Source organism: Haliotis rufescens, unplaced genomic scaffold (assembly GCF_023055435.1).
Source record: "Haliotis rufescens isolate VD_foot unplaced genomic scaffold, xgHalRufe1.0.p SCAF_7, whole genome shotgun sequence".
Taxonomy (NCBI): Eukaryota; Metazoa; Mollusca; class Gastropoda; order Lepetellida; family Haliotidae; genus Haliotis; species Haliotis rufescens.
In genome coordinates this window covers 33,946,408-33,968,212 of record NW_025964361.1, presented here as the reverse complement: position 1 = coordinate 33,968,212, position 21,805 = coordinate 33,946,408, and the positions used below count along the sequence as shown (strand labels likewise).

General features: G+C 41.1%; 1 protein-coding gene across 1 annotated transcript; it reads right to left on the bottom strand.

Moving 5' to 3' along the window:
• Positions 1-14,973: 14,973 nt before the first annotated feature.
• On the bottom strand, positions 14,974-19,400 carry LOC124118280 (WSC domain-containing protein 2-like). Its single transcript, XM_046480388.2, has 3 exons — positions 19,223-19,400; positions 15,500-15,630; positions 14,974-15,153 (listed from the first exon to the last, which is right to left on the bottom strand). Exons 1-3 carry the CDS (start codon positions 19,347-19,349, stop codon positions 15,007-15,009), a joined length of 405 nt encoding a protein of 134 aa, XP_046336344.1. The 5' UTR covers positions 19,350-19,400; the 3' UTR covers positions 14,974-15,006.
• Positions 19,401-21,805: the final 2,405 nt, after the last annotated feature.

Sequence of the window (21,805 nt, the reverse complement as noted above, 5' to 3'; positions counted from 1 at the left end):
TCGGGGCGGCAGCGTTATGGTATGGGGTGGGATTTCAGCAAGACAGGGGACCCGTTGGATAGTGGTAGAGGGAAATCTTAATGGACAGCGCTACCGCGACGAGATCATCAGTCCTGTTGTTCTACCGTTTTTGCGTCGTCATATTGCTCAAATTGTTCAGGATTCTCTTCAACAAAACAACGTGAATGTCATCTCCCTGGCCGGCTCGCTCCCCTGATCTCTCACCAATCGAGCACATGTGGGATGAGATGGATCGGCGCCTTCGACGTCAACCACGTGTTCCACAGACTGAATCCGATTCCAGGCTCTACGAAATCGAGCTGAAATGGCAAATCAAATTGCTAAACCGGCTGCTGCCAGTGAGTGAGTGAGTTTGGTTTTACGACGCCTTTAGCAATATTCCAGCAATATCCCGGCGGGGAACACCAGAAATGGGCTTCACACATTTTGCCCATGTGGGGAATCGAACCCGGGTCTTCAGCTTGACGGGCAAACGCTTTAACCACTTGGCAACCCCACCGCCCAGTTACGGGCCAGACGATTAGAAGTCGTTTACATGCAGCTAATCTCCACGTTTTGTGCTACTCCTTACACATCGTCATATTGCCAACAAATGTTAATGGTGCACACAGCATCGAAACTGGTGTAATCGTCGCTGGTCACGTGCCATGTTTTCAGACGAGTCCCGATTCAGTTTCCACTTCCTTGATAGGCATGTCTGGCGATGTCGAAATAAAAATCAAGCCAATGTGAACCCCAGATCTTATGACAGACTTGGTTGGGAATCGATTATGGTGTGGGGTGGCATTACAGGCCGCCGTGATACAGCTGGTTTGTTGCTGACGTTGCAGTTAACCCGTGGTCAAAGAGAAAAAAAACCCACTAGGAACCTGTCACTATACAATGGAGAAAGAAACTATCATACCTATAAGAATTCCACATGGCGTCATTTCGTGATGCCATAAGTCATGGCAATGAGATGTGATTATTTAAAATGTTTTTAAGATTGAACCCTTACGGAGTTGAGAGGTGAATAGATGAAAAAATACAGCTTAAATACTGCCCTCCTTCGAATACCCTCCTGATAAAAAATGCAATGATGTAAGTCCTCCAACCAACGACCTGCCATCGTCAATGGGTAAGGTCTGTTTCTGGTATTCCAAAGACGCCACGACATCCATGGTCACAACACAGACGAAGGCCCTATGGTACCACTGATTTGGAAGATTTGCTGCTTACATCAGTAGGGACTGTGCGAGTGAGTAATGTTGTCATTGACAAAAGACAAGAATACCTGGTATCATCACTATTTAGTACTGCTTATGCCTATCATGGAGACGGAATCGTACAATGGCCTTTTTAGCAGGGATTTTATCTATAAAAGAAAGGGTTTTGTCATTTAATACCTACGAAAAGAAAAAAATTGGTTGTTGTTGGACTCAAAGCAGGACAACTAATATTCAGGCGGGATCGTCATCGAGGACCGACAGTAAGAGCTTAACAAAACTATAAGTGTAGGCTAACAACATCTAGAATTTGAACTGCCTATTGACTGTAAAAAGGCTGCGATCTGCTACAATATAAAACAATCTGTGCATATTACCTAGGATACATGCGTCATTGTAATATATCATACTGGGCATTGTATTTCTGAATAATAGCTTACGTGAAGAGAACATCTGTTTACCGAGTGAGTGCATTTGACACTACATGCTCTCTGACGGGGTGTGAAACTAATTTGAAAAGGAGAGTTATTACAAATGAAATATTGTATGTGACGGAATAATAAACATAACATTAATCAATAATCATATGTATGACGTGTATGGATAGATTCACATCGTGCACAGTAGGCAAGTCTGTTGACTGTGTCTGCTCCATCAACAACAGCTGAATATTCGTTGATAAAATCATACTTATTTTGAACAAACCGTTTGCGTTTGCTTGTGTTTGTGATGGGTGCTACCTTTTCGCGAACACCTGGTATCATTACTATTTGATAGTGATTCATAAACACATGCTTATGATATAGTCGGAATTGTACAATCGACTCTGCTTTATGCAGAAATTATATTGGATTTGGAACGGGTTTTGTCGCTTTATTTACTAGGGCTGGTCAAAAGGTTCTTAGCCCTACTAACTTTCAACTATGCGCCATAAGAAAGTGAACTTGTAAATGAAGTACATTGTTTGAGTAGTTCATTGCAAGTGTATTTGATCTGTTGAGACCAGTTGAACGTGATATGGGTCCAAATGGACACAGACATGGAAAAGAACGAGTACCTAGCAGTCATAGGTTTTTTTACTTTAGAGAAAAGTACTCCCAAACAAATTTATGACCGCATGTCACAAATGTATTGGAAGATGTGCCCTTGCGATTCCACTGTTAAACGTAAGGCAGCTATGTTTAAGGCTGTGAGAACAAGCCTTGATGGTGACCCAAGGTCTGGACGTCCCTTAACTTCTATCAATGATGCTTGTTTGTTTGTTTGTTGTTTAACGCCGCAATATTCCAGCTATTCAATCAAGGAAAAAGAAAAACCTATACTGGTAGATATGAGGAAGATACAGGATTAAGCCAAGAATCCATTGAAGCAATTAATCATAAACATTTACATATGAACAAGATATCTGCTCTTTGGGTGCCAAAGTTTCTAAATTCTGACCTTAAGGACAAAAGGAATGACATTGCCAGAGAAAATATATAGCAAATTGAGGAGGAATTCGTCAAATTCAAAAAGGAAGTAGTAACTGGTGATGAAACATGTCCCCACTATGACCCCGAGTCAAAACGTCAATCCATGGAATGGCACCATTTCACTTCTCCGACACTAAAGAAATTCAAGTCTTTAAGATCAGTGAAGGAAGTTATGGCCACTGTATTCTGGGATGCAAAGGGTGTGATCTTTGTTGATTACTTAGAAAGTCAAAAGACGATTACCGGTGCCTACTATGTTGATATTCTTCATCGCCTGAGAGATTCTATCAAAGAAAAGAGGCGAGGAATGCTGACTGCTGGAGTTCTACCCCTTTCCTTCATGACAATGCCTCTTTTCACACCTCTCGACTTGCAAAGGCCGCTGTGCGACAATGTGGGTTTGAAGAGCTTCTTCACCATTAGTACTCGCCATACCTCGTACCAAGTAATTTCCACCTGTTTCCTAAACTGAAAGAACACCTTCGTGGAAAGCGCTATGAGCACAACGATGACCACAATGTTGCCGTGAATGGGTTTTCAGGGTGGCTTCAGAAAACCTCTTCCTGACTGGAATTGAGAGCTTTACTATCGGTATGAGCTGCAAAGCAGGGAGATAATGTTGAAAAATAAAATTGAAAACACTTTCACAATTGTTGGTTTTGCTTGTAAGGCTTAGAACCTTTCGACCAGCCCTCGTGCATGTGACATCTGTTGAAGACACATAGTTGTATCGTCATCGCCATTTGCTGAGGTGATTACTGCATGTTTTGTCTGCGTGGCGTGAAGGTAATTAAGAGTAAATCAATAGATCATACTGAGAGGAGTGGTCGTATTTTAAGCGGACGTCCTGCATGGTTATAAACATACGTGTATAATTGCATCCTACGCTTCAAGCTGTGCTCAACTGTGGCCAGTTTAAATGACTATCGAAGTTGATCTGTCCCCTTGGGGATTCCAGGCAAGAATAGTTCCAACCCAACCACCCAACCACCTACCAATTAACTTACTCAAGTCCCAAACTCACTCACTCAACAACATTCTTCTCGTGGAGCAAGTGTCTGGATGACCGTGCTCGGCAGCTTCTAGAACTTCGGTCCTGCCCCACATTGAAGCACATGTTACATGTAGCATCTCCTTAGATATGTAACATTGTTCGAAATATGCCTCTTTTCACCCAGTTAAGTGGTACCCGCGAGGATGAGCTGGTAATGTGATTTAAACACATATAGGCCGTTTTAGTTACTTTTGTCTACTAGGATAAATAAATGGGAAAGGTAAAATATGTTTACTGGCCCGGAGCGGGTGTATACGTCATTGTTATACCAATAGTTATCGTAGTTGAATCGACCAATATATCTGCAGATTCGTCGCCTGCTTCTCGACTATGTGAGCCTTCAATTCATCTGAATTATTAAGTTTATTTTACTACATATGTTTATATGTTAACCTGTGTTGATTATGTCTTATCGTGTCGTATTTAACAAGCGTCATCAGGAGATGACATATCCCTCTGATCTGGTGCAATTCGGAAATGGAGTTTGGCTACTTATGTCCCGCGATTGGCTCATTGCCATTTAGTTCAGTGAAGACAAATAAAATGTTGTTCAGTATTTTGTAACATCCCAAATCATCAAAAAGCACAGTTCACAAGACTGATCTGTACAGCAGGTTTCATCCAGAAATATTCAACGGTTTTGGGAGTTCTGCTCCGGAAACGATTACTACCCTCATTTTCAGTATAAGTCCAACTTCTTGTCATGAAAACATAAACAAAGTATTTAAAATTTTAAAATCCCAAATCATCACAAGGCACAGGTTCACCACTAGACGTATCTGTATAGCAAGTTTCCATGTACAACTGGTTAGGAGTTCTTCTCCGGAAACAAAACGTACGGACGGATGGACATACTGATCGCTATATACCCCCATTTTGAAAAAAAAAGTATGGTGTGAAGCTTCGACACCAGGTATCTTGCTCTTTTTACGTCCAATCATGTTTGTCATCAATATTTCAAAGGGTATATAACGCCATAGTTTTTTTCTAGATTCCTGTAGGGGCGGTCGGGTAGCCTAGTGGTTAAAGCGTTCGCTCATCACGCCGAAGACCCGGGTTCGATTCCCGACATGGGTACATTGTGTGAAGCCCATTTCTGGTGTCCCCCGCCGTGATATTGCTGGAATATTGCTAAAAGCGGCGTAAAACCATACTCACTCACTCACTCACTCTAGATTCCTGTAAATATGGACAAAACCTGAAAAAAATGTGCCTACTACCTCGTACGTAGGTAGGTACGTAGAAGGTAATTTCTTGTTCATCAATTTGAATGCACGAGCATATTATATTACAGGTTCCGATCGATTGGCTGAATGCCAACGAGTAATGCCTATATCATACAGTGTTCAATGGTTTTGGTATGTAAAATTAATTTGGTTTACACCAACATTCTTAGTACAAACATGTATATCTCTTGTGTCAAGGCACGAAACAACAACCAGTGCCATCTGGGAATGGTAACAAGATTACTGGGTAATCTGATCCTATGACAAAGAACAAGCAGAATAAAATACCCAGATTCAAATACTCCTATTTATAAGTGAAACAAATATTTTGCTACTTATCAGCTGCTACCCGTGAAGATCCGGGGTAAAATAGGTCTTCAGCAATCCATGCTTGCTGTAAAAGCCGACAATGTTTGTTGTAAGAGGCGACTAACAGGATAGGGTGGTCAGGCTCGCTGACTTGGTTGATACATGTCATCGTGTCCCAATTTCGTAGATTGATGCTCTTGACATCAGTCACTGGATTCTCTGGTTCAGACTCGATTATTTACAGACCACCGTCATATAGCTGGAATATTGCTGAGCGCGGCGTTAAACAACAAACAAACAAACAGACCAATATGGCAGGGAACATTGTATTCGAAACATAGTAGAAGATCTTGGCACGTGTAAATGGCGCAAGTCTACACACAGAGAAACCTGTTCTTGCATCAATGATGCACAGCTTTATATTATTTTTAAATTATCGTAGGAGAAATAAAGACATGTAGTCATATTCAAACTTAATATTTAGTAATCACTTTCTTCCTGTCTTCAGTGGCATATTGACCAGTCAGCGGCTTACATCAAGATCAGATCTTACACATATCTCATATACCCCATGTCGGTTTCAGACAAGAAGGGATCAGGCGCAGCACCACATGCTTTTCTGAAGAGCCAATTAAAACCAGATCAGGTGGGCAGGCTTTGTGACTTTGCTGATTGCATGTTCGTGGATCGATGCTGGTGCTTTCGGTCACTGGTTTGCCAGTACAAGACTCGACTGTTTTCAGGCCCGTGGTGACGTGGTTATCAGTGACTTTGCTGATTGCATGTTCGTGGATCGATGCTGGTGCTTTCGGTCACTGGTTTGCCAGTACAAGACTCGACTGTTTTCAGGCCCGTGGTGACGTGGTTATCAGTGACTTTGCTGATTGCATGTTCGTGGATCGATGCTGGTGCTTTCGGTCACTGGTTTGCCAGTACAAGACTCGACTGTTTTCAAGCCCGTGGTGACGTGGTTATCAGTGACTTTGCTGATTGCATGTTCGTGGATCGATGCTGGTGCTTTCGGTCACTGGTTTGCCAGTACAAGACTCGACTGTTTTCAGGCCCGTGGTGACGTGGTTATCAGTGACTTTGCTGATTGCATGTTCGTGGATCGATGCTGGTGCTTTCGGTCACTGGTTTGCCAGTACAAGACTCGACTGTTTTCAGGCCCGTGGTGACGTGGTTATCAGTGACTTTGCTGATTGCATGTTCGTGGATCGATGCTGGTGCTTTCGGTCACTGGTTTGCCAGTACAAGGCTCGACTGTTTTCAGGCCCGTAATGGACTTAGATTCATAGACTCCGTACAGTTCCCTGGACAATTTAGCTAATGCGAACAATCCCGATGACGAGAAAAGGTGTATATCCTTACGAATATATGGATGATTGGTCTAGATTCGACGAAACTAAATTACCACCTCTTGAATCATTCTATAGTAACTTAACAGAATCTAAAATAACTGATGCCGATTATGAACACCCTCTGACGGTGTGGGATAAATTAGGTTGTAAGAATTTAGGCGATCATTACGATCTGTACTTAAAAACAGATGTACTGTTACTCGCCGATATATTCGAGATATTTAGAAAGACATGTTTAAAACAATACGGCTTGGACCCGGCATGGTACTATTCCAGTCCCGGACTATCGTGGGATGCATTGTTGAAGAAGACCGGCGTAGAACTAAAACTACTCACAGATTACGATATGCACTTGTTTATTGAGAAAGGATTAAGAGGTGGTATATCGATGGTAGTGAAAAGGTATTCTAAGGCTAATAATAAAGTAGTGGAAGGATATGATCAGAGTAAACCCAACACACATCTATTATATCTCGACGCTAACAATTTGTACGGATGGGCTATGAGTCAACCTTTACCCACGAGTGGTTTTGAGTGGGTCGATGATATCGAAGTGGATGATATCCCCTCAGATTCCAATAATGGGTACATACTAGAAGTTGACTTGGAATATCCAAATTCATTACATAAAGATCATAACAGTTATCCGCTAGCTCCCGAAAGATTAATGGTGAATAAAGATTGGATGTCGGAATATCAACACTCCTTGATGGGTAATACTAGGTTAGCTAACGTAGAAAAACTCGTACCAAATTTGATGGATAAGACAAAATATATAGTTCACTACAGAAATCTCAAGTGATATCTATCGTTAGGTATGAAACTAAAGAAAATACACAGGGTTCTAAAGTTTGATCAAAGCCCTTGGATGGAGCCCTATATAAGGCTGAACACAGATTTAAGAAAGATGGCTACCAGCGATTTTGAAAAGAATCTACATAAGCTCATGAATAACTCAGTAAAACTATGGAGAGTCTAAGGAAGCGTGTTGATGTTAGATTAGTCAGATCTAATGAGGAAGAAAGACTCAGGAAACTTATAGCCAGTCCGGCTTTTAATAGAAGCAAGATATTTGATAACGACTTAGCCGCGTTGCATATGCAGAAGAGTAATATAAAATTCAACAGACCGGTGTACGTCGGTATGAGTATTCTTGACTTGTCAAAACACTTAATGTATGACTTTTATTACAACGAACGTAGGAAGCAATATGGCGATAGATGCGAGGTGTTATATACCGACACAGATTCTTTGTTGATGGAAATACAAACCGAGGATGTGTATAAAGATATCGCAGAAAAAATAGATATGTACGACACGAGCGATTACACAAAATATATTCCACTGCACAGCAAAGTAAATAAAAAGGTGTTAGGTAAGATGAAGGATGAATGTGCTGGGACCCCAATTGCGGAGTATGTCGGATTAAGACCTAAGATGTATTCTATAAAGAAGTCCGATAATGGAGAGATAAGAAAAGCTAAGGGTGTTGAGAAGTATGTGGTAAAAAAGCATATCAAACACGAACAGTATAAAGAAGCATTATTCAACGGTAGAACATTCAAACACGAGATGAACTCTTTAAGAAGTTGCAATCCTAGGATATATGGATTAAGAATGAACAAGACATCATTATCCCCCTTAGATACAAAGAGATGGATTGAAAAGGATGGTGTAACTACCTATGCTAATGGTTACTTAGGGCAGTAATACTGTATCGTTGGGAACTATGAGCAACTCTTCTCGTACAAATGCCCTACCCGGTCCATCTTTAAGATAATAAAGAATAGGCTCTCCTTCTTTCATAACCAACCGACTAATGTTATATATCTTGAGGGACCAAATCGGATCGGTTGCGCAACGTAGGTCTCCTTCGAGTTCACAGGGCTGGTATAAATATCTTACGCTTACTCTATCCAGAAGTTTTTGTTATTTGCCTCTCCTCGGTGATGAAGATTCGGAAGTCACGGATTTCATTTTAATCGCATCGGATGGTTTCTTCCCGATTAATATCGTTACTTCATTATTCAGCGCTAATACAACAGCTGATAATCGTGTCACCCATTCAGTTGATCTCAATCGTTCCGATTTCATTTCGATCCCATACTGATAGCCAAACAAACGTTCCAATAATGTCCGGTTAAATCTTTCGACGATAGCTTGACTACGGTGGGCCTCTTTTTCACCACGCCTGATTTCGACATCGTGCTTTGTTAACAGTTTAGTTACCGATCCCATAAACTCGCGACCAGGATCTTCTTGAAATAGCTTAGGCCATTTTAGTGGTCCGCTTTTATATATGCGACTCAGTGCATTAGCTACTTCTGTTGAATCTTTCGAGGTTAATGGCTCAGCCTCTTTGTATCGACTAGCCACATCCACTACGGTTAAAGCGTATTTATACGTTTTGCGTCTTACATTATCATGGGGAAGAAACAAGAGGTCAGCCTGATGAACTTCATTCGTTGTAGAAATATCAAACTTCTTCCTCGGTATATAACGCGGTGCTGGTAAATATATTTGCCCCATCGCTTGTTTCTTTAACCAAACCTTGGCCACATCTTTAGATACCTTAGCCGCGTGGCTAATATTTGTATTGCTCTTATACCTTTCCAATATCCTCGTGGGCTATAGTAAATTTTATTCATTATTAATTAATATTGATAGTTCTTTTAATACGAATCATGACGATCCTTGAATTACATCATCATTTTGACATAAATAATTCCATCTGTAGTCGTGGTATAGGTATATGAATCTGGCTCTAGTGGAAGTGAGCCAGAACCCCCATCATCTATACTACTTTTACAGCAATGTAGCATCGGTCTGTAAACAATCGACGCTGGACTAGACAATCCAGTTATGGATATGAGCATCACGTTGCTGGGATGCAATGGCATGCATGAACCAAGTCAGGTCAGTTGTTTAGCGATAGTGAGGACTAAGGTCTGATTTTAATGAGATTGGTCTGGTCCAGATTCGATTATTTCATGACCGCCGTCATATAGCAGGGATATTGCAGAGTGCGGCGTTAAACAACAAACAAAACAGAACATTACATCAGTTTGGAATCAGACAATCCAGTTATTGATATCACGAGCACCTAGCATCCGATGATATGCCTCAACCAAGTTAACGAGCCTGGCCACCCGACCCCCTTAGTCGCCTCTTACGACAAGCATAGTCGCCTTGTAATGTTCTGGCTTTCAGCTAATCGGAAAGTGCCTAAATAAAAAGTTCTGGTATAATATTACGTTTTCATATACTTAGGTAGTTTAAGGTCATATTTCATTTAAAAACTGATTTTTTACATGTCTTTTCTGGAGACATTTCCGGATAGATATAAGGGTGACCTTGGATCATGACGTAAGTAACCATGAATCTCTCCACTCCAATTCTGTACAAATATACTGAAGCACAAAAGTTCTGTGACATTGAATAAGATTTCATGCAAACTTTTGTTTTTTACCAAATCTGAAACAATTTCGGTTTGCAACAGATAAAAGACTCGTGTAAGTTTTCAAATGGTTTAATTTGCCATACAGACTTCAGAAAATGCTTGATTTCATAAAAACCATGAACATGCCAAAATGTCAATTTACAAATCAAAGCGTGTGTGTCCACTAGGCCTGGGACGAGTTCCAAATTTACTACCCAGGTACCCGATCCCCTATGACCTGACCCTACCCGGGTACCCACTGCAAGTCTCAAGAGAAGGGAACAAAATGTTTGATTGGTAATTGTTTAAGCGCAGTCCTGGCTAAAACAATTTAGATACATGTATCAAACAATCAGATCATGCGTTCACTGAAGTTGACTGAAGCTTTATCTTTACTCAAGCATTTACAAGTTAAAAGGAATGTGTGCATCGTCAGAAAGAAATGCGAACATCAGCGACTTGTAGTGTAACCACTGAGCTAAAGTCATTAAACAATATATCACGTGACTAACCACGAGTCCGGGTAGTCCTGTGGGTACCCGGGTCCTACTCAGGACCCACCCGACCCGAGTAACCGAGTTACCCGTCCCAGCCCTAGTGTCCACCTCTGGTTGCGATGCAAGCAACACATCTTCGTCTCATGGAATGTTTCAGGCAAAGTCCTGTGGGATATCTGTCCGTATCTGCTGGAGCATGTTTCGAGGTTCCTGGAGTGTGTGTGGAACACGTGGTTGACGTCGAAGGCGCCGATCCATCTCATCCCACATGTGCTCGATTGGTGAGAGATCAGGGGAGCGAGCCGGCCAGGGGATGACATTCACGTTGTTTTGTTGAAGAGCAATATTTGGCCGGGCGTTGTCATGTTGAAAGGTAATGCCTGGGCCATGACGACTCAAAAACGGTAGACAGGGCCTATGATCTCGTCTCGGTAACGCTGTCCATTGAGATTTCCCTCTACCACTATCCAACGGGTCCTCTGTGTTGCTTTAATCCCACCCCATACCATAACGCTGCCGCCCCCGAACCGATCTTCTTCCATGACACAATGATTGACGTAACGTTCACCTCGACGTCGGTACTCTCGAATCCGTCCATCGCTGTGGCTGAGGTGAAAACGAGACTCGTCAGTGAATAGAACTTGTCCCCACTGCATGGCCGTCCAGCGTAGACGCCGTCTGCACCACTGTGGACGTGCTTGACGGTGGTTTCCTGTCAAAATGGGACGACTGGCGACAATCCCTGCACATCTGAAGCGACGACGTACGGTTTGTGAAGATATTCGTCGAAGGCCAGGGATGCTGCTTGCAGTCACTGTTGCTGGCTGGAATCGATTTCGTAGGTAGGTTGTTCGAATCCAGTTGTCTTGTCGATTATTGGTTACGCTTGGCCTGCCACTCCGAGGATGGTCTCTGGCTGCATTCGTCTGTTGCCAAGGTTGCCATAAACACCAAATGGTGTTTCCTTGGACGTTAAATTATCTTGCAACATCACGTTGACTCGATCCTGCTTCAAGCATACCAATAGCTCGCAGACGCTCATTTTCGGACAGGCGTGGCATTTCGTAATGTTGAATAATTTTGTTTTTTTTCTGAGTGGTTGTTGTCAGCACGATGCTAAACAATGCATATGGAATCCCGTTGACGCATATGTTTTTATACCCATTCTTGGGTAGTGAAATGCATGGGGTTTGCATAAAAGTTAACTTTTGCATGGTGTGCATGCTTTTCTGTTGCAGTTGCGTTTTTGTGACTTGGTTCCATACATATACTACAATATTGAAAACCCAACTTTACTTGTTTGAAAAATACACAAATATTGGTGTCACATGAACTTTTGTTGTTGAGTATATTTCTGCAGTTTCTTCGCCTGCTCTTCGACTATGTGATTATGTGAACCTTCAATTCATCTAAATTATTAATCTTGATGTAATATATATATAATATTGATGATTAATAATAATGTAATATGATGTGTGTGTGTGTGTGTGTGTGTGTGTGTGTGTGTGTGTGTGTGTGTGTGTGTGTGTGTGTGTGTGTGTTAACGTGTGTTAACGTGTGTTAACGTATGTATATTATTCCGTATTGTGTCGTATTTAAAAACGTATCGTGTGAAGCTTCGACACCAGGTATCATTTTCTTTTCACGTCCAGTAGATCATAATCATGTTAATCTATATCTAATCCATCAGGTGGTCGTCTGAATGCTCCTAGACAGTAGTCCCTATATCATTCAGTGTTGAATGGTTGGATTATGTGAACAGGAATTTTATTTTACGCCGACGTTACTATGCAAGCTATATCTCGGTGTGCTGTGAATAATTGAGGTTTTGTTAGGCAGACCAGTGTTTCAAGGCGCGAACAACATCATACGCCATCTTGGATGACAACACGATCACTCACTTAGTGAACAGCGAATTTACTTTCCTGCCTGGTAGACTGCACGAAGATGCGGAAAATTAGTAACTGACGCTTATTTAATTAGAATAATTCACTATTTGAACACTGTAAAAACTGTGTAGAAAATGTAAACACATTCAAGACATGTTTGGAAATGAGTTTCAGTACTAAACGGTATGCACATTTGGTGTTTCATCTAAACACATGAAACGAGCTATCGCCTCATAGCCTAAACACCATCTGAACACAACATCCCCCATAATCCAAACATGTTTAGAATTTAAACACCTTTAAACGTGTTTATATTTTTAACGTGTTTAATAAAGTGCATAACATCAGGCTCTTAGTCAAATATTGATGAGATGTATAATATATATATATTGAAATTAGATGTGCAAATAAGATTCACAGGCATTTGCACAGCACACATTCCGCCGGGACTTACACGAACTTGGTACAGTATTAACATACAAATGTACAGATATACCAAACATTGTTGTTGTATGCCTTATAGTATTTCTCTCATACAGGAAGCTGACAACGAAAGTATATCTGATTACTACTTAACCTTTTTTAGTTAGTGACGATAGGCCACCTTCTAGAAAAATACTAACTCATCAGTACAGTTTACTAACATGTAACTTCCTAAGTGGACAGTGAGTGAGTGAGTATGGTTTTACGCCGCTTTAAGCAATATTCCAGCAATATCACGGCGGGGGACACCAGAAATGGGCTTCACATATTCTACCCATGTCGGGAATCGAACCCGGGTCTTCGGCGTGACGAGCGAACGCTTTAACCACTAGGCTACCCGACCGCCCCTCTAAGTGGACAGTAAAATTCACCAAGTTAGTAAACTTTACAAATTATTTCTGTCAGTGTGATCCCTATTAGTATAACATCCAGAATAAAATTTACGGTACCAGTTTCAAACTGGCGATTTCCATTCCAGACAATGCTTTTTAAAGTATTTTGAATGAGTCATACAGTCCGTAACAGTAGTTTTGTGTTGAGCTTCAGAGATTGCATGATTGGAAAACATATTCCGCTTACAATGTGACATACGATTATGAATATTTCATTTTTCATATTTCATTACGTGTTGTGCATCGTTACCTATCGTATAGTTGTCCGATTTTCGATCACGAATGTTGACACTATTTAATTTCGTTAATCCGACATACTCGTTAATTCGACATAATCATATGCAACCAACCACGTCGGATTAACGGGACTTGACTTAATTTAGATGCCGATATTTCTATTTATGTGTTCAACTAATATTTTTCTACTTATACAATATTGCAACAGGTATAAACAGACCAATATCAGAGCGAACCTTAGATTCAAAACACTTACCAGTAGATCCTGGCACGTGTAAGGGGCGCAACTCTTCACAGATATATGGTAAGACTTTGACCACTTGACCAGTCGCTCGAACACAGAGGCACATTTCACCGGACTACGCAAATGATATCCTCAAGACATTCAGTCCAAGTGGATCACTACCTTCGGTTACCGTCTGGGCCACCAGCTCAGTTCCTCAAAGAGGGGACACGGGTGGCCCAGTCGTTTAAGGCGCCGCGATTCGCAGTACTGAGTTGCGTCCCTTGGGCACGTCAGACACTTGTGGGCTTGAATCCCGGTTCGCCCCGATTATGTTTCTAGGTTTGTTAGCACCATACCCGTGCTCGTGGGTTTCACCGAAGTGGTAAACGTCTGAGACCTGCATCCCTTCGGGATTTCCTCACACATTAAGCTGTCTCTCAGTTAACTGACTGTAAAAGACCAGCTTCCATCCTTGCCGGACAAGGCAGCAATAATTATTGAGTTATATCTTGGCTGGACTAACGAGTCTATGCATAGTCCAATCAAAATTGCATCTCGAAATCGACATCCGGTTCGTAAACAACATGGATCTCAAGGTACACATTTCGGTCGACTGCAGAATTTGCAAAGATGTGTAGCGTCAATTGGGCGTCGACAGGGCGTCGACAGATATTTTCTCACGTGATTTGATACACTTCGCGAAGTAATACCCATTTTGATACAATATATACCTTGATTATCGATCAGACTCGGCGCCGCCATTTTGTTTGAAATAAATGATATGAGATGTGGAATCTGGTTGGTCAATAGGAGGGACATAGAAGGGACATAACTAATAATAGCCACTGGTGGCGCTATGATCCACCCTGGAAATTCCAGCCTAGTTCGGCAAGGGTGGAAACTGGACTTTTAGAGTCAGTTAACTTCCTTGCCTCGGGAAGCTGGAAGCTGGAGGGATATGCACGTTCTATATCGAAACGTGTATAAATTAGAACTTTAGTCAGTTGTTTTCCCCATTCAAGAAATAGTGATGATGGTGCCACCTTTCCAGATGCATACTAGGTTTACAGATATAAATTAATTATTATTGTTTGTTCGATTTAAAGAGACAAGACTCCAAATCAAATATTATGTATATTTGACATAGAATTGTAAAAAGCTCAATGTTTGATCGGCTGATGATTTTATTAGGTAGTTAGAACAACCTGTAAAGGGAATTTCTCCAATCCCCGCCACAGATCTCACTTGTGTTTCCCTTGCAAGGTTGATTGCAGTCACTTTCCGGTTTCTTTGGATATCTGACTATGTTGACGGAATCTCCACAGAGGCAATGTGTGTAACCCTAAAATAGAGGAAATTATCACTTTACTTTACATTAGAAGAGAACACTTTGAAATATGTAAATCTACTAGATCAAGGGCTAAAACTATATAGTATCGGACACACCCAACCAACCCCCCCCAAAAAAAAAAAATTTTTTTTATTTTTTTTAAATATGTAAATAAATTTAAAAAAATAAAAAATACATAAATAATGTATTAAATAAACAAAACACACACACACTCGCTCACAAAGACACACACACACACACACACACACACACACACACACACACACACACACACACACACACACACACACACACACACACACACACATCCCACATAATGGTCTTAATAAAAGCTTACCTGCAATCCTGCATACTTGTGACGACCTCTGGAGCACAGCTTGAAACACATCCCATGGGTCATTGCTTCCTCTTCAAGCCAACCAGCACCGATCATCCTGCTGCTGTCATCAAGGTAACATCCCATGTATTCTAAAACATCATGAGCAAAGTACACGAACCCGATTCTACGAGGGTATTTTGGTGATTTACATGTATGTCCTTTTATTTGTATTATTTGTTATGTTGTCATAAAGAGTTCATGTCAGTACCGTCTTCCTCTTTCCTCCAGCAAAATATCATTCCAATTACATGTATTTTCTTTAATAATGTAATAGGTTTATCTGCAAACTTTGCAAAATTTGTTTATTAAATGTGATTCCTTCTTTCTTTTGCTACCAAGGTGTGTCGAGTAGATGACACAAAATATATAGACTTATTAACCGTGTATAAACTATTTCCAATACACTGCTTTAATATTGTTGCAACAATATAATCGGGTAAATCTACTTGTCAGTGATAATCATGTACTGTCTAATTCTAGAATAAACGCTCAACGATAGACACATATCGTCATGTGTCTTATGGCCACAAACAGTTGAAACATGCAAATGATATTGAAATATGTATACATTTGTAATTAATACAAATTATTTTGTATAGCTTTTATGTTCAAATAAACCTTTGTTCAAATGAAAGTCAATAAACATCATTCAAGTAACCCAACACTTCACAATTTATCAAGAAGAATGCGTTTATGTGGAAGATGTAATCAGGGGATAAACATACTATGTTTTCAATGTACATATGTACAGATTGATACACCCATATCAACACGGCCCCTTTGGATCGGGTTAGTCCCGTTATTCCCGAAACCCGTTCTGTCAACACGGGGTTATAGTCTTATCCTTAAAAGGGCCTTATCCTTAAACCGATTCCAACACGGCCCCTTTGGATTAGCAGCAGGACACGCACTTGTTATACATCATTGAACAGCTGGCCCCTAAAGTCCCGCGGGTACCTTTTCCGTTTGCTTCTATCTAAGGTTGTGCAATTAAAAGAGCAGGTGGCTTGAGATATAATCCTTGTAAATGCCATTATGAAACAAGTTTTAACGTGACGCGTCAGTTAGAGGAATCATTACTTTACTGAGATGAGGTTTGCGGGTCTCATTCCAGAAGCTGGTACGTCCGTATCCATAATCAAAGTCAAGATTTCATTGTCTCATTAGGAAGCTCCTTAAACGCCGTTATTGGACAGTAAACAATATTAAAATGGTTAGTTAGCGGATAGGGTCTGAAGATGATACACACGATGTTTACGCTACGTCTGAGAGGCGTTTTGCAGGCGGCACTCCGTTTGTGACCTGCGTATGAATCCCTGCATGTGAATTGGAACAGAACGAGCAGCAGTTTGCTTATGTCAGTTCTTCTATGGCAAAAATATATCCGAACACTTTGGTGTCAGCAGTTCTAATAAGTTAATCGGCATGAGTTAAGTCCAATGTTTTGGGTGTTGTCGATCTGAATTCATGAAACACAGTATGACGAGTACACTTTACTCGCATATATATGTCAGGCATTGAACTTCGTAGACCAACATCAAACTGGCAAGCCTAAAGGAAATCGAGGAATGCTTGCAAGATTTTCGTCTACATCTCAGGTCATTATGATATAACACAACACACAGGTCACAAGTCAGGTGGGGAGAGCAACGTTCTGCATTACTTAGATTGTCAGAAGGGCTGTATTCCTTGTAGCAAACCCGGGTACTCTCCCAATGTCAGTCAACAGATTGGGAGGTACCAAACCTAAGGCACCGAGAACAATGGGGAGTCGGACAACTTGGTACTTGGGATGCAAGCGTGACATTTTGAAAGCGAGGTCTGCATATTTGCCATGTTTTTCCTGAATTTTGCCAATCACATTGTTGTCAAAAGGGACGGTAATTTCAGTGATATGAATGATTTCATTGGATTTATCAAAAAGGACAAGATTAGGTTTGTTGGCCTAGATACGTCTAAGGCTGTATTACGGGCCTATTCCAAAGAATTTTGTATTTCTCATTTTCCATGACGCCCTCTTCATATTCTGGGTCGTACCAAGGATGGACCTTTGCGTCCAAACCACAAACATGGCAAAGACGGTAATAAAATGATCGAGCCACTCCATAATGTCGCTTAAGATACTGTGTTTGTGCCAAAGCTGGGCATCCACTGACAATGTGTTGGACTGACTCATTAAATTCATTACATAATCTACATTTCATATTTACATTTTGATGGAAAATCACACATTGACGGTTTCAAGTTGGAAGTGACTGGTCCTGAGCAGCAAACAGAAAACTTTCCGTTTCACTTTTTCATCCAAGCAACGGACTCTGCAGGGTTGCTTATCTTCTCAACACATTGCACATAAACTCGATGCAGTGGTCGTTCAGATAGCCTCTTCCCGAAAAGCTGAGTCTGGGCCGATTGGCTATGGCACTTTGCTTGGTTGACACTCATTTTTTTCTGTTGTCATTACTATTACTTTTTATTATTAGTAGTAGTAGTAGTAGAAGTAGTAGGAGTAGTAGTAGTAGTAGTAGTAGTAGTAGTAGTAGTATGATGTACAGAGCCGGCTAGCCTACCTACTGATACACCATGCTGCAGTCAGTTAAACATGGATACCTCACTCAGACTCCGGGCCATCATCCTTAGGCAAGAGGGTTAACTGACTATAAAAGTCCAGTTTCCAACCTTGCCAAACTAGGCTGGTATTATGGAGTTAAATTGTGGCTGGACTAACGAGTCTATGCATAGTCCAATCAAAATCGCGCAACGAAATCGAAATCCGGTTCGTAAACTGCCGTGCAGATTTCGGTCGATTGCAAGATTTGCAAAGCATGTGCACCGCCAACTCGTTGTCAACAGATATTTTCGAAATCTTTTCACGTTTGTAATCAAGGTGCTCACGTGATTTGATGCACTTGGCGGTGTTAGACCCGTTTTTATCACAATATAGATCTTGATTATCGATCAGATCGTCTTGACTGGGCGCCTCCATTTTGTTTGAAGCAAATGCAAGTGATACGAGAGGTAGAATCTGATTGGTCCACAGGAGAGGCTTAGAAGGGACATAACTGGTAATAGCCACTGGTGGTGGTATGATTAAGTCCAGTAATTCCAGCCTAGTTCGGCAAGGGTGGAAACTGGACTTTTAAAGTCAGTTAACTCTCTTGCCTCGGGAAGATGACTCCGGGCCGAACAGTCCTAGTTTTATACCCTAAATGCCGTGCGCCAGGCAGGAAAACAACAAGTACCTTGTCTTTTGATACGGTCTCCGGGCAAAAGCCCTTTCTATTAGACCACGGAGATGGCCTATTGGTTATGGAATCAGTGCTCCGTCCGTGATTATATGACATGAACGCTGTGGCACTGGACATTACCATCCCTCTATCGTCAATGTGCGAAACGCGAGAGCGATGTGAAGCGTGAACATAGCGACAGCCAAGTCAGTTCTGATAATACTTCCGGGTGGCTTAAAGACTCAGCTTCACTTCGATATGCAATATGTGCAAATGCGGTGACTGAGCAAGAGGAACTCCGCGTTTCTGAGTTTGAATTTGAAAAAGAGATAGCCACGTGGTTGAATGTTGTATGTATACATTGTAATGAAGCAACTAATAGTATAACTAAAACAAGAAACTAATACCGGTATCGTTTGCCAAAAGCTCGCGTGCAAGGAATGATATAAGGACTTACTTGGGAATCCAGTACCAGGACTGTACACCTTTATGTAACCAAGTAAGCTGCTGCCGCCAAGGTCCGCAGTGACGTGCACTGCACTGACAATCAGGCAAACTACAGCAGTTGAAACCAAGTCGTTCATTGTCACCGTGATGCGAGACCCAGAGTGTACTTGCAACTGACGCTGATTCAGTATCGATGGCAACTTATACAGATACCTCCAAATAACGGCCTTCTGATTGGTCCACGTGGGGTTTTACCACTGAGAGTAGTCGCCTATTCTATATGGTGAAGTGTCATTCCCATCGATTCTGTAAACATGTGGTATGTCAAATGATATCAATAAAAAACAACGTAATATCTTATGTGCTAGCCTGAATTGCCGATTATTGATTTGAAAAGTAGGAGATAAATAATATAAATGTTAATGCTAAGTATTAGAACAAAGATAAGTGTTGATGACAGACATCCAAGTTCAAGTTCATTTATTCTCAAAAAACACGTTTGATGGTACAAGAGCATATACAGTATACAAAGACAAATGAAAATACACAATGATGAAATGCAGAATAAATAAATACAAGATATTATACAAGATGGCTGGAGTTAAGATTCTACTGTTCTTGTAAGAGATAATACCTTCGAGAGGTATTTTGACAGATTAATAATTTCTTTAGCGCCTTTGGTTGTAAATAATTTAACAAAGTTTGGTATACTTGGATATTTTGTTATGAGAGATGGTAAGTACATTTTTCTTGCTTCACAGAGAGTTTTACAGTAAAATATGTAACGAAATTCATCAGCAATAGAAAAAGATTTACAAAGATTGCAAGTTCTCTCACATCGTGGTAGGTTCTCCCAGCGGCCAGTTTCTATCGGTAGATTATGATTAGATATAATAAATCTTAGTAATGGAATATAGAATCGCTTTGGAAAAGATAGATATGCGTCAAATATTGGATACATTTTGAGATATTGATAATAAAGTCCTTTTGAGCTCGAGGCAACATCATTTCTCCACTTATGGATAAATTGATCTTTGAGAATTTGTTCCACCTATGCAAGAATGTTTATATCTGTAAAACGTAACACCAAAACACATCCGATAGTTTGCACGTGTCTCACGGAGTAGCGCCACAGACAGAAGGGTATTATTTCTGATTTTGACAATTTCAAGGCAGGTCTATTAATCTCTGTCGACATTATACTGTGATTTGCAGACTATGGAACAGGTACCAACAACCCCTAAATCTTGACGGCCGACCCCATTCAGGGCGTCCCAGAACAACAAGAGTACAGGATCAATGTATCCGATACCAAGCTCTACGAAATCGAGCTGAAACGGCGAATCAAATTGCTCAACAGGCTGCTGGAGTACGAGTTACGGGTCAGTGAGTGAGTGAGTTTGGTTTTACGACGCTTTTAGCAATATTCAAATAGTCAAGCAATATCCCGGCGGGGAACACCAGAAATGGGCTTCACACATTTTACCCATGTGGGGAATCGAACCCGTGTCTTCAGCGTGACGAGCGAACGCTTGGCTACCGCACCGCCCAGTTACGGGTCAGACGATTAGAAGTCGTCTACATGCAGCTAATCACCACTTTTTGTGCTACTCCTTACACATCGTCATATTGCCAACAAATGTTAATGGTGCACACAGCATCGAAACTGGTGTAATCGTCACTGGTCACGTGCCATGTTTTCAGACGAGTCCCGATTCAGTTTCCACTTCCTTGATAGGCATGTCTGGCGATGTCGAAATAAAAGCCAGTGTCAACCCGAGACCTTATGACAGACTTGGTTGGGGATCGATTATGGTGTGGGGTGGCATTACAGGCCGCCGTGATACAGCTGGTTTGTTGCTGACGTTGCAGTTAAACGACATTAACCCGTGGTCAAATAGAAAAAAAGCCAACTAGGAACCTGTCACTATACAATGGAGAAAGTAGCTATCATACCTATAAGAATCCCACATGGCGTCATTTCGTAAAACCATAAGTCATGGCAATGAGATGTAATTGTTTAAAATATGGTTTTAAGATTGAACCGTTACGGAGTTGAGAGGTGAATACATAAAAAAATACAGCTGAAATACTGCCCTCCTTCAAATACCCTCCTGATAAAAAATGCAATGATGTAAGTCCTCCAACCAACGACCTGCCATCGTCAGTGGGTAAGGTCTGTTTCTGGTATTCCAAAGACGCCACGACATCCATGGTCCAACACAGACGAAGGCCCTATGGTACCACTGATTTGGAAGATTTGTTGCTTACATCAGTAGGGACTGTGCGAGTGAGTAATGTTGTCATTGACAAAAGACAAGAATACCTGGTATCATCACTATTTAGTACTGCTTATGTCTGTCATAGAGACGGAATCGTACAATGGACTTTTTAGCAGAGATTTCATATATAAAAGAAAGGGTTTTGTCATTTAATACCTACGAAAAGAAAAAAAAATCGCTGCCGTGTTGTTTTGTTGTTGTTGGACTCCAAGCAGGACAACTAATATTCAGGCGGGATCGTCATCGAGGACCGACAGTAAGAGCTTAACAAAACTATAAGTGTAAGCTAACAACATCTAGAATTTGAACTG

Bases quoted from the DNA above. Each gene is read 5' to 3' on its own strand.
- LOC124118280 (XM_046480388.2), bottom strand. From the start codon at position 19,349: ATGAACGACTTGGTTTCAACTGCTGTAGTTTGCCTGATTGTCAGTGCA. The intron at 15,631-19,222 runs GTAAGTCCTTAT...ATGATGTTTTAG, and splicing joins TCCTGGTACTGGATTCCCAA to AATACATGGGATGTTACCTT. The intron at 15,154-15,499 runs GTAAGCTTTTAT...CCTCTATTTTAG, and splicing joins ACAAGTATGCAGGATTGCAG to GGTTACACACATTGCCTCTG.